At 41.3% G+C, this 17,644-nt stretch overlaps 1 protein-coding gene across 1 annotated transcript in view; it reads left to right on the top strand.

Annotated features, from left to right (window-relative positions):
• usp39 (ubiquitin specific peptidase 39) overlaps positions 1–17,644 on the top strand; it is a 49,855-nt gene that overhangs the window by 5,645 nt on the left and 26,566 nt on the right. Inside the window, exons 4-7 of the mRNA XM_039768586.1 lie at positions 583–719; positions 1,193–1,345; positions 2,348–2,573; positions 9,327–9,401. Of these exons, the coding sequence (XP_039624520.1) occupies positions 583–719; positions 1,193–1,345; positions 2,348–2,573; positions 9,327–9,401 (591 nt within the window). The remainder of the gene's footprint in view (positions 1–582; positions 720–1,192; positions 1,346–2,347; positions 2,574–9,326; positions 9,402–17,644) is intronic.

Raw genomic sequence — 17,644 nt, 5'->3', positions numbered from 1 at the left:
TTATATGAGCTGCACTAAATCATTTTCTATGCAACTGAAATTATTTTGGTAATATGGTAATAAATTATTTTACTTTTTCACTAATGTTAGTAGAATGAAATTTAACAGAAAAATTCGTCAAAACTTTCTTGCATTGAAAACATCTTTGGCTGTAAAGAACACATAATTGTTTGCTACATTAATATTTATTGTACTTTTCATTACTGTTCTCCAAAAGGGACAACAGCATCATGTTAGCATTATTTAAAGAGAGGCACTAAAATCTCTATATAATACTATCCAGCTGAGCTAGACCAGGATTGGAATTTGGGGCTCGTTAAGGTCACACATTCCATGGTTTAGTGAGCCTAGGTTTTTGTTAAGTGGTACAATTTGTACATTGGTTTTCATCAAGAGCAACATAAATATTTATATACATTGAAGTCAGAAGAAAAGGAGGGAAAAATCTAGAAAAGGGAATGGAGATTGACTATTCATTTAAATTATAAAATCTTAAAGTTGTTTGAAGTTTGACACTAGCTTCTGCATCTCTATTGATTTGTTCCTTTTATTTGGACATTTTTCAATCCCCTTTTTTTTCAGGACGTGGTTTGAAGTCTCATGCCTACACACACAGTGTTCAGTTCACACATCACGTGTTTCTCAACTTGCACACACTTAAGTTCTACTGTTTGCCAGATAACTATGAAATCATTGACTCATCCTTGGAAGATATTACAGTAAGTAAATATTCCCTGCTGTTTTACATTCTGTTTACCTTAAAATAAATATTTTTTTATGGAAGATCTTGTATGATGAAAATGTAGGCAGTGTTTAAATATAAAAATCCTTGGGAGCATGGTTCAAGTTCTGCTATCAAAGTAAATACTAATGTATATAAAGATAGGGCAGTACAGTAGTGTACTGCTTAGTGGTGCGATTGGTTTATGAATCCAGTGTCCTGGAGCCCTTTGGGCACCTCCAAAGGAATGTAAATTGGGTTAATTGATGATTGTAGATCGGCCTCCTGTAAGTGTTGGTATGTTTGATGGGCTGGTAGCTTGTCCAGTACTGTTTCCCGTCTTGCTCCCAGTGTTGCCAAGATAAAGCTCCTCTCCTTTGCAATGCTGAATTGCATTAAGTGGGTTAGAGAATGTTGTGTGTTAAGATGAAAGTACTGTAGGTGAATCTGTATTTTTTTTTTCTTCTCAAGTATGTTTTGAAGCCTACTTTTACAAAACAGCACATTGCCAGTTTGGACAAACAAGGAAGGCTGTATCGTGCTTATGATGGTACTACATACCTTCCAGGAATTGTGGGTTTGAATAATATTAAAGCCAATGACTATGCCAATGTGGTTCTGCAGGTGAGCACATTTTCTTTTTATTATTTTGTAGCTTTTACTGTTTTACTTTAAACAATAAATATAACAGATATTATTTAATTATGCAATTTAAATAAGCAATTCAGTCATTTTAACTTATTTATTGTAAATCATAATCTGTGCTGATGTCCAAAATCATTTTTCATCTGTAGCGTAGATTTTCTAATGCTTATAAGTTGTGGCTTCAAGCTGGAACACTTGTTTGTCCTTTCCCTGAATAGCATAAAACAAACTGTCATGTAATGATATACATGAGATATATATAATGATATATCATGCTACATGATATATTTTTAAAACCATTTTGTCCATTTAAGGTTTTGCTCCAGGTTTCCATTTGTAAGACTCCCTGGAAAAAACTTTGTAAAAAAACAAGTAGCACAAATTTGCTCAAATAATATGGAAATTATGTACTTTTATAGTTGAGCTTATAATTAAAACAAAAGTCAATTAAAACAATGTGCACCTGCCACTTGAAGCCAGTCTTTATGCTTTGGAAAAGTTTGAGAAGTTCAGCAGTATGTATTGGTAATCTACTTAGTTTAAAGCCTATCTGAGATGGATAAAGTGCTTCTGCATGAGAGTGCCATGGTGTGTGCTATCATGCCTGAAGATAAAACATTCCTTGAGAGCATGGGCATCAACATTGTGGTTATGTTTATTTTATTGTAAATGCTAGTAGGAATTGTTTGAACAAGCAATATTTTAGTATGTGTGGTGCTGCTCTAAGTTACACCAATTCAAAATGTATGCATTTTACAGGATAATAGCTGTCAATGTATATATAGCATGCTGTGATGCTAGTAGTATTTAGTAGAAGTGCAATGTAGATTTTGTCATAATTCCATTTATCTTGATTGATATTATTTAAGAAAAATAGAATACTGCAGTTTACCTACTTCAGGAAGCCAATAACATATAAATTCAGGACATCAGTACAGTACTAATTTCTTTTTTGTTTCTTGGTTGCTGTTTTTTGAATAGGCTCTCTCAAATGTACCACCACTGCGTAACTACTTTCTGGAGGAGGAGAATTACCAGTCTATTAAGCGACCACCAGGAGACATAATGTTTTTGTTAGTACAGCGTTTTGGGGAGTTAATGAGAAAATTGTGGAACCCACGTAACTTCAAGGCTCATGTCTCGCCTCACGAAATGCTTCAGGCTGTTGTTTTGTGCAGTAAGAAAAACTTTCAGATCACCAAGCAAGGTATATTATATTTTTTGCCAAATTATAATGCAATAAAAGGTGTGAAAGGCAACTTTCTTTTAAAGTGTTTTTGAATTTTTATTGCTGGGGTAATTCCTGCTGAGGCTTGCTGGACAAGTTTTTTGCAAGTTTATTTTTCTCATAGAAAAGTAACTTTTCATGCACTGTTCAATAATAATGTTTTTTTCATTTTAACTCCTTAACACTAGAATTACCAGAGCCTACAAAAAAACTTGTAGATCCGTCCCACCGTAAGTAGCTTCTTAAAACCGTTCTCACCTCTCCGCCAGCGTCTTTTGCTAATCTAAATGTGCTGATAAAAAAAAGTTGCAAGTAGTAGGCTATTCCATCCCACACCGACTTAGAACGTGCACAAACTTCTCCCAGCTCATGCCTTGATTGATTATCTGGGAATGAAGTGGAGTTTTAGAGTGGAAATAATAGATCATTATTTGGAATACATGCATTTCACGTGTTCCATTTCTACAGTAATCCGTGTAAACACATTTTTAAAACAGAAACGTTTTTCGTATTGTAGTACCAAATGACAAAATGTAGGCATACACTATACAGGTATAATGTATGAAGCCTGAAGTCCACATATCAAAGAAACACTTTCACAAAAGGTACAAATATAACAGAACAAGTATACTTTTATTAAAAAATATAACTGCAGAAAAAAAGCCGCCTTAGCATGCCACATTGACATACACTTACTGCAACTGCCACGGTAGCGTAATGGTATCAGCTGCTAACTAGTAAGCAAAAGATCATGAGTTCGATCCTAAACGATTCAATTTTGAGAAGTAAACTGCTCTTATTCTTACTATTTTAAAATAAAAACATACATTTGATTTCAGTGTGTAACAGCTGGTGTAATTTATGATACTTATAAAAGTTAGTTTTTTTTTTTTTATTTACTTTTCATTCTCTCAGTCGTGTTCAAGATCCTTCCCTACCTCCCCCCAATCTGACACTACTGCTTTCACATAAAGATGCGCTATAGCTCTGCAGCGTACTTGTGACTGCATTCTCGTACCAATGCTTGCGAAATGAAGTGCTTGCGTGGTGGCATTACACGTCTATTTTTTTGAGCATGCCCGTGTCGCTCAAACACAGGAACATATGTTGGTGTACAAGTATAACAAAACAAGTGCACTTTTATTCTAGACTATAAGTGAAGAAAAAATAAAGCAAGTTACAGTAGGCGGTTGATACGACAGCTTGCGTGCTGCAATGATAAGAACTACTGATTTCTGATCCATGCTATATAAAATCATCACATTCAAATATTAACAATTCCCACACACCCTTCCTACATTTACGACATGTGTACTTGTTGCAGTGTACACATCTGTCAGTGCTATTACACTGAATGAGCACCTGACACTCTACTTTCTTCCCTATATAAATAACATTCGAGCTATAGCGCGTCTCCAAATAAATCACATTTGAGCTATAGCGTGTCTTTATGTGAAGACAGCAGTGTCAGATGGGGAGGGGGGATCGTTAACGCAACTGAGAGAATGGAACTGAATTTAAAAAAAAAAAGCTAACCTTTACAATTATCATGCATTTACACTGGCTATTACAGACTGACTGAAATCAAATGTATGTTTTATTCTGAAATAGTACAGTACATGCAATATTATTTGAAAACAAACAACGTCAGATCAGGTTTGAATACACGCTGACGCTGTTACAGAAGGCGTCAGCTTATTCAGTGCAGCAGTTTCAACGCACAGTACATACAATATTATTTGAAAACGAACAGCGTCAGATCAGGCGCATATTCAAACCCGATCTGACACTGTTCGTTTTCAAACAATATTGCATTAGTGCGATGATGTTTTTACATATATTGAGTCTTTCATTCATCTTGCGGTTTGTAATCAGTGACCGCATGTTTTTTTCCCCGATCTTGCCAGTTCGCACATGTTGCTGTATGGTGGTGTTTCTTTTGTACTCCAGGACATGCAGTATATGCAATCAGACAGACAGACAGACAGACAGACAGACAGGCAGAGAAGGCACTAGATATATATAAAAAACAGCTAAGGGGATAGATATATAGATAGGTAGGAAGGAAAGGCACTATATGATAGGCAAACAGGGAAGCTCCTATATAATAATAAAATTACTGTTATTACTATATAGATAGACAGGGAGTTCAGGCAGGTAGAACGGTGAACATTAAAAATAAATAAATACATTTTCTCCCCAGAGGGGAATCGAACTCGGATCTCTTGAGGTACAGCAAGTCTGCTGCGCTCTATGTGACAAAATCTTACCAGTACGCCATAGAAGCTGTTGTAAAATTCTTGAACCTTTTATGAAAGAGTTTATTTGCTGGGAGTGGCAGAATCCATCAAGGAAGAAAAATGAAAAACATTATTTGTACAAAATCTTAATTTATTTATCCATTCCTAAATAATTAAATGGGCTATTTCGTATCAGTGCAATACGCTGTTTGTTAAAACGTATGACTCCCGCTCTTACGTGCAAGTCTGCGTGGATATTATGAACTATCAGTATCTGTTCAAGTTCTATTTAAATTTTAAATAGAAGGAATTTTTATTTAGTTGACAGTAATATCTTTGGTAGGAATGTAAGTTAACTGTAGGCATCATTGCATAAATTTTTCTTCACCATACAAATGTAAAGAGTAAATTCACCTTACATTCCAACCAAAGATATTTGTGTCGACGAAATCAGGGGTGTCAAACTCTATTGCACAGGGGGCCAAAATCCAAAACACACTTTAGGTCACGGGCCGAACAGGATAAACATTTATTGAACACACTAAAACTAAACTTTTAAAACTTAACTTTTTTGAAGATAAATATGAATAAAAACAGACAGGAATATTATTCCGGAATAAATCAACTCAAACCTTAAATAACTTATAATATTTTGCTCTCCATAAAAATATATCCTGTCTAAATTATACAAGTTAGAAATAAAGTAAACGTTAAAAGAACAAACATTCAAATTTCTTTACTGTTATGTAATTTTATATAAAAAATAAACTTAAATTTTAAATATCCCAAAGATTTTGCTCTCCATAAAAATATATCCTGTCAAAATTATACAAATTCAAATATGAACATGCTGCATAACAAAACCTGGAAATAAAAATAATATGTGTTCTTTTCAGCAATAACAAATCAAATCATTCAGTTGTCTTTGCTCTTATGTCATTTTATCAGAGCTGGACGCCTGGCATTTTTTTTTTTGCAACAAGTTCATTTATGTTTTAGTGTGAGGTTCTGTGTTGTGGAGATTCTCAGGATGGACTGCAGGTGCTCATCAGTGAGGCGACTCCTGTGTGCTGTTTTGTTAGTCTTTATCACTGAGAAGAGCTTCTCACACAGATATGTGCTACCAAACATGCACAAGGTTCGAGCCGCATGTAGACGGAGCTGGAGCATTTATGCGGGAATGGAGTGAATAAACTGTGCGGGCCCTGCAGTATCGTACTTTGCCTTCAGTGTGCCATTACACTGCAGCTCAATCACCTCCATCTGAATCTGCACAGGTACAGTTTCCACATCGACGGCTAATGGGTTGCGAAACAACTCAAAATTCTTTTTTTGTTCTTCAACGTCACCAAAGCGGCGTGCGAACTCAGTGCGCAGTGCGCTCAGTTTATCAGCAAAGTGCGTATTTGGGAACACCGTTGTGCCGACTTGGTTCAACATTACTTGGCAACAGGGAAAGTGGGGCAAGTTGCACTGGTGCATTTATGTCTCCCATAAAAGCTTCACTTGAAATCACTTTGTGATTTTGCATGGGTAAAAACGTCTGCTGAAGTGTCAGATTCTTCTTTAACTCTTCTGTATTGCAGTCAGGTCTTTCAGGTTCAATCAATCAATCAATCAACATTTATTTATATAGCACATATTCATACAAAAAAATGTAGCTCAAAGTGCTTTACAAAATGAATAGAGAAATAGAAGACACAATAAAAGATAAACATAAGTCAACATTAATTAACATAGAATAAGAGTAAGGTCCGATGGCCAGGGTGGACAGAAAAAACAAAAAAAAACTCCAAAGGCTGGAGAAAATAATAAAATCTGTAGGGGTTCCAGACCAAGAGACCGCCCAGTCCCCTCTGGGCAATCTACCTAACATAAGTCAAACAGTCCTCTTTGTATTTAGGATTTTCATGGAAGGACCTGATGATGATGGTCACGTAGACTTCTGGCTTTCAGTCCATCAATGTTGGTGCATCATGATGCTTTGAGTAGGTGGTGGTGGCGCAGGCCACCACCACAAAGAAACCGGAAAAAGAAACAGAAGGAGTCAGTATGGATTTTGGAGCCACTGTGAATAATTATTATGAAGAATTGAACATACAGAGTATCAGTATTAAGTTAAAGTGAAGTTATAAAAAGGCCATGTTAAAGTAATGTGTTTTCAGCAGTGTTTTAAAGTGCTCTACTGTATTTGCCTGGCGAATTCCTTTTGGCAGGCTATTCCAGATTTTGGGTGCATAACAGCAGAAGGCCGCCTCACCACTTGTTTTAAGTTTAGCTTTTGGAATTATAAGGAGACACTCATTTGAAGATCTAAGGTTACGATTTGGAATATAACGTGTCAGGCATTCCGATATATAAGATGGAGCGAGATTATTTAAGGCTTTATAAACCATAAGCAGTATTTTAAAGTCAATCCTGAATGACACAGGTAACCAGTGTAGTGACATCAAAACTGGAGAAATGTGTTCGGATTTTCTTTTCCCAGTTAGGATTCTAGCAGCTGGATTCTAGCAGCTGCATTCTGCACTCATTGCAAATGATTTATGTCTTTTTTGGGTAGTCCTGAGAGGAGTGCGTTACAGTAATCTAGTCGACTGAAAACAAAAGCGTGAATTAATTTCTCCGCATCTTTCAATGATATAAGAGGTCTAACTTTAGCTATGTTTCTTAAGTGAAAAAATGCTGTCCTAGTGGTCTGATGAATATGCGATTTAAAATTCAGATTACAGTCAACGGTTACCCCTAAATTTTTTACTTCCGTCTTAACTTGTAAACCTAGTGCATCAAGTTTATTTCTGATAACCTCACTGAATCCATTATTGCCAATTACTAAAATTTCAGTTTTCTCTTTATTTAGTTTGAGAAAATTACTATTCATCCATTCAGAAATACCAGTAAGACATTGTGTTAGTGAATCAAGAGAGTCGGTTATATATATATACCCCCGTGCTTCGCAGTGGAGAAGTAGTGTGTTGTTAAAGAAGTTATGAAAAAGAAAAGGGAACATTTTAAAAATAACGTAACATGAGTGTCAATATACACTCATTGTTTTGTGAGTGTTAGGAGTGTTGCTGTCATCAAGGATTTGATTATCATTATTTCTTTCAGTCAGATTCATATTTGTAGGATGTGTTCAAGTTACATTCTGTGTTGTAAAGATAACAGGTTTCATTCATTGATTTGTTTCTTTCTGCATCAATAAACAGCTCGTCTTCCTCTTTATCTGAAACGTGACACACTGCATGCACGGGTTTTTTTTTACACTGTGTTTCTTTAGTGGGACATTGACTTTTTCCACCGTGTGCTTTGTTTCCGCAGTAGCTGCACTTATGAATATGCTTGTATGTATCACACGCTTCATATTTTTTTGCTGCCTTCTCAATTGTGTAATTCGGTTTTGTTCAGCACTCTTTGGAACTGTTGCTTTTTGTCTGTGCACTGCGTCATTTCACGTGAGCTGCTCGGTGTACATGCATCGAAGATTTCCAGCTGTGCTGGTGCCATCTCGTACGATGTCCACGGCGATGTTAGCTAAGACCCGGCACTTAAAAGTTTCTCTCGCAGTTTCACCGAGTTTGTGCCAAACACCACCCTGACCATCTAATCTTCCTCTGCATAAGCACAGTCCTTCACCCGTGAATATTTAGCGGCAGTGTTTCTATTGGATTGCTGCTGATGGACAGCCTTATATGGGCAGGCACTAAATTAAGTGGGAGGCGTTATTCTGCCTCCCACGGGCATCGAACAGAAGTCTATTATAGTATATGGATGAAAAAAATAGGTTCCAGTTATGACCATTACGTGTAGAATTTCGAAATGAAAACTGCCCAACTTTTGTAAGTAAGCTGTAAGGAATGAGCCTTCCAAATTTCAGCCTTCTACCTACACGAGAAGTTGGAGAATTAGTGATGAGTCAGTGAGTGAGTGAGGGCTTTGCCTTTTATTAGTATAGATGTCTACATTTTGTAACAATTATTACTAAAATATGAAAAAGTTTCTGTTTTAACATTGTGTTTACACAGATTACTGTAGAAATGGAACACACATGAAATGCATGTGTTCCAAACAACAATGTATTATTTCCACTCTAAAACTCCACTTCACTCCCAGATAATCGAGGCATAAGCTGAGAGAAGTTCGTGCACGTTCTAAGTCGGTGGGGGGATGGAATAGCCGGCTGCTTGCAGTTTGTTTTTATTAGCACATTTACAGGACAAAGGAGGCTGGCGGAGAGGTGAGAACGGTTTTAAGAAGCGATTTAAGGTGGGACAGATCTACGAGTTTTTTCGTAGACTCTGGTAATTCTAGTGTTAAGAAGTTTATTTTCTATATCGTTTAACCTTATTGGTATTGAAAATTAATACCATTTTATTCAACCTTGGCCATTTTGAAAATAGAATATTAAAAATACAATACTAATTAATAAGAATGACATATTTTGTAAATCTTTATCTTTTGTTCATTTTTTGATACCTTATGTTTCTTCAAGGCGATGCTGTGGATTTCCTTTCCTGGTTTTTAAATGCTTTACATGGAGCATTAGGAGGCACAAGGAAGAAACCATGTAAGTTGCATTTTGAGTGTTAATGATCATTTTATTATACCCTGTATGTATTAACCATATAACATTTCTGTTATCATGATTCAACGATAAGGAAATTAAGCTATAAAGCTTAAAATGATATCAAAATAATCAGTAAAATGCTAAACCTAACCTTTTACTTCCATGTAAATGGAAGCTTGGTGATTGACTCAAAAAATATGCTATTTAGTTAAGCTGAGTGTCTGATTCTGTGATGTTCAAAACATTGAGAAAAATTGATTTTAGTGTGGTGTGTGTGTGTTTCTGCAGAAACCTATGTACAATATTAACACGTGAAAAAATAGACTAATCTTTTTCAAGCAAGTTGCATTGCATTTGTTTTGTTACAGCCTCCAAGCCCATTGTTTTTCATTTCAGTGTGGTTCAGTACATTTCTCTATATCCCTCAAAAACAGTTTGACCTATTTGCAACAATAACCACCATAGAAATTGTTTAATTTAACCAGAATGTTTTCAGTCTGATTCATTTAGTAATAGAACCGTTATATTGATTTGTAAAAAGTTTGCACAAATAGCAGTTTTTGAGATCTATTTAAAGTATACATGTATGCACATACAAAGACACATGCATATACATGCACAAGGCATTAAGCCACTCCTGTTCCAGTCTGTGTCTCTTTGCACCTTGTTTACTTTATTTAACGCCAGGGGTCTCGTGTATAAATGGTGCATACGCACAAAAATGTTGCATACTTCCTTTTCCATGCTCAAATCGTAGTGTATAAAACCTAAACATGGCGTAACGTCACACACATTTTCACGCTAGCTTAAACCCTGGTATACGCAAGTTCTCTACTCGGTTTTGCAAACTGGCGGCACCCAGCGTCCAAGTAGTGCTTTTGTTCCAGTGTGGTTTCCCTTTCTTTTTTAGATCCACGTCCCTGATGCAGCTTTATCATATACACTGAAATTAACCACATGTTTTTTATTAGTTTAAGGCATCTGATTGTAATTAGCCTGTAACAATATAATGGTCCATGGAATGGCCAAACTATTCCAAATACCATAGCTGCTTTAGCGTTGTTACTCTCACAGCACCTCCTCCTTCTTCTTTCAGCTGCTCCCGTTAGGGGTTGCCACAGCGGATCATCTTTTTCTATATTACTTATTTTATTTATTTTTTAGTATTTATATCACTGTATCTGAGTGTAGAATCACAGCTCTACAGCAGCTGATCAGAAAGAGAATTATCGGTATACAGTATCAAGCACATGCTGCCTCAGCCTCTATTGAACTGCTCTCATACTGCAAACGCTTGAGCCTTTCCTGTACTGACCTTGCGATTCAGAAACCGTTTCATCCCAAGACCTATAAATGCAATCAATCAGTCCATCAAGTGCTCCTTGTATGACTGTTTGTACTTATAATTACAACTAGCCAAATACCCGCGCTTCACAGTGGAGAAGTAGTGTGTTAAAGAAGTTATGAAAAAGAAAAGGAAACATTTTAAAAATAACGTAAGATGATTGTTAATGTAATTGTTTTGTCACTGATATGAGTGTTGCTGTCATATATATATAGACACAGACACAGACATACACACATATATATATACATATACATATATATGCATATATATATATATACATATACATATAGCAAAATACCCGCGCTTTGCAGCGGAGAAGTAGGGTGTTAAAGAAGTAATGAAAAAGAAAAGGAAACATTTTAATAATAACGTAACATGATTGGCAATGTAATTGTTTTGTCATTGTCATGAGTGTTGCTGGCATATATATATATATATATATATATGTGTATATATATATGTGTATATATATATATGTATATATGTGTATATATATATATATATATATATATATATATATATATATATGTATGTATATATATATATGTATATATATATATATATGTATATATATATACGTATATGTATATATATATATATATGTATATTGTAAAGGACCGAGAGAGACAGTAGCAAGGGTTGGGGTTTTCCGCCCCGTGATATTGTAAATCAGAACAAAAAGCAGGTCAAAATTATAAACAAACAGTTCATATGCGCGACGCCGACTCCTGGCGTCGCGCCATTTTATTGGGGAGGAGCCGGAAGTGGAGGAATGTCGGGAAGGACCGCAAGGGAGGATGGGAAGGATGACGCCAGGGCAAGATGGCGGAGGAAGGGCGGAAGTATCGCACTGCGGTCATCCATGCCTATGGTGCAGGACGGTCTTTTTCCTATGAGGAAGCAGAGGGAGAAAGTTAATACCCCACCATTCCCTGGCGGCGAGTGGTTTCCCAGGTGCTGTCGAATCAATCCGCTGCCTCCTACTGCGCGCGCGTGACACGATCCCCCTTAGCCCAGGACCGCCAGGTCGGGCGGACCTAACCGAGAGGTCGTGAATACGAGAGAGGGCATCGGCATTGGCCTGAAGGGTGCCCGCCGATAAGTGACAGTGAACTTATACGGCTGTAAGTCCAGGAACCACCTGGTGACCCGCGGATTCGACTCTTTGTGCAGGGACATCCACTGAAGTGCAGCGTGATCAGTCACCAGAGCGAACTCGCGACCCAGCAGGTAGTACGGAGGTGGGTCACTGCCCACTTAATGGCCAAGGCCTCCCTCTCCACTGCAGCGCACCGGTCTCCCGGTCCATCAGTTTCCGCTAAGGTACATCACAGGGTGCTCGACACCATCGACGCTTTGGCTCAGCACGGCACCCAGGCCTGTGTCCGAAGCGCCGGTCTGGAGAATAAACGGGAGCCCAAAATCGGGCGTCCGTAACACAGGTGCCGACGTTAGGGCCTTCTTTAGGTCACTGAACGCTGTTCTGCTTTGTCGGTCCACACCACGTATAGGGGAGCCCTTTTTGTCAGGTCAGTCAAGGGTGCTGCTCTTCGAGAAACGGGAACAAACCGGCGGTAGTAACCCGCAAGCCCCAAGAAAGCCTGCACCTGTTTCTTGGTACTCGGACGGGCCATTCTAAGATGTCTTTCACTTTGGAGCTCTGTGGCGCACCTGTCCTTGTCCCACGAGGTAGCCTAAATATTTGGCCTCCTTTAATCCAAAAACACTTCCGGGGTTTATGCGGAGGCCGGCTTTAGCCAGTGTTCGGAGGACAGCTGCGACCTGCAGTAGATGCTCCTCCCAGGTGCCGGAATAGATGACAACGTCATCCAGGTAGGCGGCACTATAGGACTGGTGGGGTCAGCACTCTATCTACCAGACGTTGGAAGGTCGCCGGGCCCGTGCAGCCCAAATGGGAGGACCTTGTACTGCCAGTGCCCGCTAGGGGTGCTAAAGGCCGTTTTCTCCTTTGCGGATGCCGTTAAAGGAATTTGCCAATACCCTTTTGTCATGTCAAGGGTAGTCAGATATCGAGCCGCACTCCAGCCGCTCAAGGAGGTCGCCAATGCGGGGCATGGGGTAGGCATCGAACTTGGAGATCTGATTCAGACGCCTAAAGTCATTACAGAACCTCCAGGAGCCGCCTGGCTTGGAGACGAGGACAATAGGGCTGGACCAGGGACTATGGCTCTCTTCAATTATGTCCATGTCCAACATACGTTTCACCTCCAGTTCGACCTCTGCGCGTTTTGCCTCCGGGAGTCGGTAGGGCCTCTCCCGGACGATTACCCCGGGCTCCGTGACTATATCGCGGCTCAATCAGCGGTCCGGCCGGGTGACTCGCCACTACCTCGGGATGGCTCGGAGTGTTTGGGCTAACTCCTGCCGCTGCTTGGGGTCAGCTCTTCACCGAGGTTAAGGGCAGTTGTGCTTGCGAAAAGGGAGAGTGACCTACGGGAGCTGGGAAGCTCCTCTCTATCTTTCCAGGGCTTTAACAGGTTGACATGATAGATCCTCTCACTCGGTCGACGGTTGGGCTGTTTTACCAAATAGTCGACGAGTCCTTTCTCTCCTTAACCTCGTAAGGCCCTTGCCAGTGAGCGAGCAGCTTCGAGTGGGAGGTCGGGACGAGCACCATAACTCGGTCCCCCGGGCGGAACTCCCTGAGGACGGAGTTGCGGTTGTAACACCGGGCCTGCGCTGCTTGCGCACGAGTCACGTGCTCTTTTAGGAGGGGCCTGATCTTTGTGAGTCGGTCGCGCAGTTGCGCCACGCATCAAAATATTAGAGGAGGGAAGAGCCTCGCCTCCCAGCCTTCTTTTAGGATGTCGAGGATTCCCCGGGGTTGTCGCCCGTATAGTAATTCAAAAGGGGAGAAGCCCGTAGAGGCCTGGGGTACCTCCCGGTAGGCAAAAAGCACGAGCGGGAGGAGCTGGTCCCAGTTCCTGCCGTCCGCGCTGACTCCCTGCGCTTTGCCCGGAAACGCGATTGTTCTGCCTAACAGCTCGACAGCGGACGGATCCACACCGCGGGAACCCTTCTTTGTCCTGGAAAATGATCTGCTGTACCGAGTGGCTACCCATGAGGGCGAGGTGCGGAAGTCATCATTCCACTGCTCCCTCTTAAAGGAGGCCGGCGTGGACCGAAATTGATGGTCCAGGCCGCCGAGAGGGTCTTGGGGCCTGGGCCCGGGGAGAGTTCCCTGGCTAGTCCCTTCTCCGGCGGAATCTTCCGGGTCAAGGTCCGTAGCCGAAAGGTCCCCGAGACACCAGCGCCCATAGGGCCTGCCCTTGTGCACGGCGTGGAGGCGCGGGAGGGTTGCCTTTTCCCCTCATGACAAGATCCAACGAGGCCCGGGAGCGCGAATGGCTTACCGCTGATTCTTTTAGACCAGTCTTGTCCCAGGATCACTGGGAAGGGGGTCAGGTAACACAGCGACCGTCATTTGGATTGGTTCCCCCTTCCAGGTAAGATAGCAGTGAGCGGAACGATATGACCTAGTCCCCCCATGTACACAGGTAACCAACAAATGTTGCTTTAACCACTGTTGCGGTAAGGCAAACGGCGAGCAACAATGGTAATGTTGCTGCCGGAATCAAACAAAGCCACCACGGCGTGCCCATTTAGCAACACCACTCCCGTATTCGGACTCGCCAAGGGATGCGGCGGGGTACAATACCTCTCCGTTGATGTCCAGCTGCAGTCCATAGGCTCCGGGGCGATGTGATGGGGGCAGTTTGGCAGCAGGGGGCGGTCTCGCCACACTTGAAACAGCGCGGACCCGGCCTCTCTTTGGCTCTGGCTGGCGCTTCTGCAGCGCCGAGGGCTCGGGTGGCCGCCCGTCCCTGCCGGTTCCCGCGAGCAGGCTTTTCTGACCCCCCAAGTCGGAGGACCGCCAACTGACGCTCCAGGACGTCGAGGAGGCCCGACATGTTTTGATAGGCGTGCCCCCGGACCTGCTGGGCGAGGGAACTGGGCATTGCATTGACCAGGCCTTCACAGGCCACCCGCTCGACGACCTTCCGCCCGCCGGGCTCTCTGGCCGTAGCCAGCGCCCATCTTGCCCCAGAACTCAACGCCTGGGCGCGAAGCGGGCTTTTCGGGGTCAAAGACCCAGTTCCGCCATTCGCCGCCTGCTGGCCGGGCTAATGCCGTAGCGGGCCAATATTTCGGGCTTGAGGAGGTCGTAATTAGCGGCCTCCTCCTCAGGGAGGTCATAATAGGCCCGCAGCGCGGGTCCCTTTAGGTATGGCGCCAAGATGGACGCCCACTCGGACCGCTGCCACTCGTTCCGGGTGGCCGTCCTCTCAAACATGCCCAGGTAGGCATCGACGTCCTCCGAAGGGCCCATCGGTACCATAGGAGGAGGCGGCTGCCTGGGCGGGTCTGGTCTCGCCCGTGGGCTTCCACTAACCTGGCCTCGTGGCCTCCAGCTCCCGGTTGGTAGCGGCTTGCGCTTGCTGCAGGGCCTGGAGCTGGGCGTTCATTCCCTGCAGCACGGTGTTCAGGTCCTGTCCCTCCGTCATTCCGGGATCTTTATCCTGCCGGCTACGCCAGATGTAAAGGACCGAGAGAGACAGTAGCAAGGGTTGGGGTTTTCCGGCCCCGTATATTGTAAATCAGAACAAAAAAGCAGGTCAAAATTATAAACAAACAGTTCATAATGCGCGACGCCGACTCCTGGCGTCGCGGCCATTTTATTGGGGAGGAGCCGGAAGTGGAGGAATGTCGGGAAGGACCGTGAGGGAGGATGGGAAGGATGACGCCAGGGCAAGATGGCGGAGGAAGGGCGGAAGTATCGCGACTGCGGTCATCCATGCCTATGGTGCAGGACGGTCTTTTTCCTATGAGGAAGCACAGGGAGAAAGTTAATACCCCACCATTCCCTGGCGGCGAGTGGTTTCCCAGGTGCTGTCGAATCAATCCATGACCTCCTACTACAAGCGTGTGACAATATATATATATATATATATATATATATATATATATATGTATATATATATATATATGTATATATATATATATATATGTATATATGTATATATATATATGTATATATGTATATATATATGTATATATATATGTATATATGTATATATATATATATATATATATATGTATATATATGTATATGTATATATATATATATATGTGTATATATGTGTATATATATATATATATATATGTGTATATATATATATGTGTATATATATATATGTGTATATATATATATATGTATATATATATATATACAGACACACATTTACATACACTTATATATATCTATATCTATACAGTATATCTGTCTATCTATATATATGTATATATCCATCTATCTATATATGTATATCTATCTATATATCTATCTATATATATTTATATATATATCTATACATATACATACATATATCTATACTAATAAAAGGCAAAGCCCTCACTTACTCACTGACTGACTGACTGACTGACTGACTCATCACTAATTCTCTGAGTACCCGTGTGGGTAGAAGGCTGAAATTTGGCAGGCTCATTCCTTACAGCTTACTTACAAAAGTTGGGCAGGTTTTATTTCGAAATTCTACGCATAATGGTCATAACTAGAAGCTATTTTTCTCCATTTACTGTAATGGAGATCAGCTCGAAAGTCGTGAGGGGCGGAGTTTCGTGTGACATCGTAGAAAACCAGGAAGAGCTACAAAACGCGCTGAAGAAAACATACATTAAAGGCAGCGAAACAATTAGAAGTGAGCAAGTGACATATAAAACCATATTCAGCGGCTCACGTGAACTGACGCAGTGCGCAGACAATAAGCGACAGTTCCAAAGAGTGCTGAACAAAAACCGAATTACACTGCTACGCTCAAATAGACAAACTACACGCCGTGGCGCAATAGTAGAGCCTTCGCCTGTAGCGCCCGAGAGGGGATGCACTATATATGTACGCGCGCTTCTCGATTCATTTTAACCTCGCATCCTCTTAGTTTGAGACGTATGAAAACACATGCGGTTTACGCAGAAAGACAGATCACCTATTGAAGCTTCATGAATAATGGATACTTTATTCGCGATCAATGATTGTTTTGGTAAAGCCATACTCGGTGTATTCATTAGATGAACGGTAAAAAAGTAAGAGCAAGGGGATGGTAACTTACTGAGGCACACAAGCAAAACCACAATAGCAAGCGGGCTCGATGTACTGTAGTGCGCGTCAACTCGATCTGACTTGCGCGATCACATTCCAAAAAATATTTCTTTTCAAGTTCTATTTAGTCCATATGTGTCAAACTCAAGGTCCACGGGCCACATCCGGCCCGGCGTGTAATTATATCCTGCCCGCGAGATCATTTTATATACTGTATTATTGTTATTAATGGCCTGGGGATATGAAGCGCTGGTAACACAATAAACTACAGATCCCATAATCCAAGGCTTCAGCTGCCTTGTCGAACACTTACCACGTTAATCAAGTCTAGCTTATGATGCTACAAGTTATTGCCAAGCTAGCCCACACGATGCCAAAGAGAAAAGGTGATTCTGAACATAGAGCCTTTAAAAACCGATGTGAGGCTGAGTATATGTTTACTGACATTGCCGGTAAACCCGTGTGTCTCATTTGTGGAACGTGTGTACAAAACTGGGGTCTCCTACCCAGCAAAGTCGAGCAGCCGGCGCGCATAGCTGTACCGGCCTTTGAGACGCTGACTGTGCTTCTGCCTTAAGTCAAAGTGAGCACTTTTAATTTTTTTCATCCTCCCCCTGAGCTATAGCCCAGACAAGTGCAGAGACGGGACCCCTTTTCTACACCACGGCAAAATAATATTAAGGCGATTCACACTTTCTTTTGCACGTATACGATTATCAGTTCCTCAGCTCAGATTATGAAGACACGCACACGAGT

Source organism: Polypterus senegalus, chromosome 11 (genome assembly GCF_016835505.1).
Source record: "Polypterus senegalus isolate Bchr_013 chromosome 11, ASM1683550v1, whole genome shotgun sequence".
In the NCBI taxonomy this organism is placed as follows: Eukaryota; Metazoa; Chordata; class Cladistia; order Polypteriformes; family Polypteridae; genus Polypterus; species Polypterus senegalus.
This window is presented reverse-complemented; position numbering and strand designations above follow the sequence as displayed.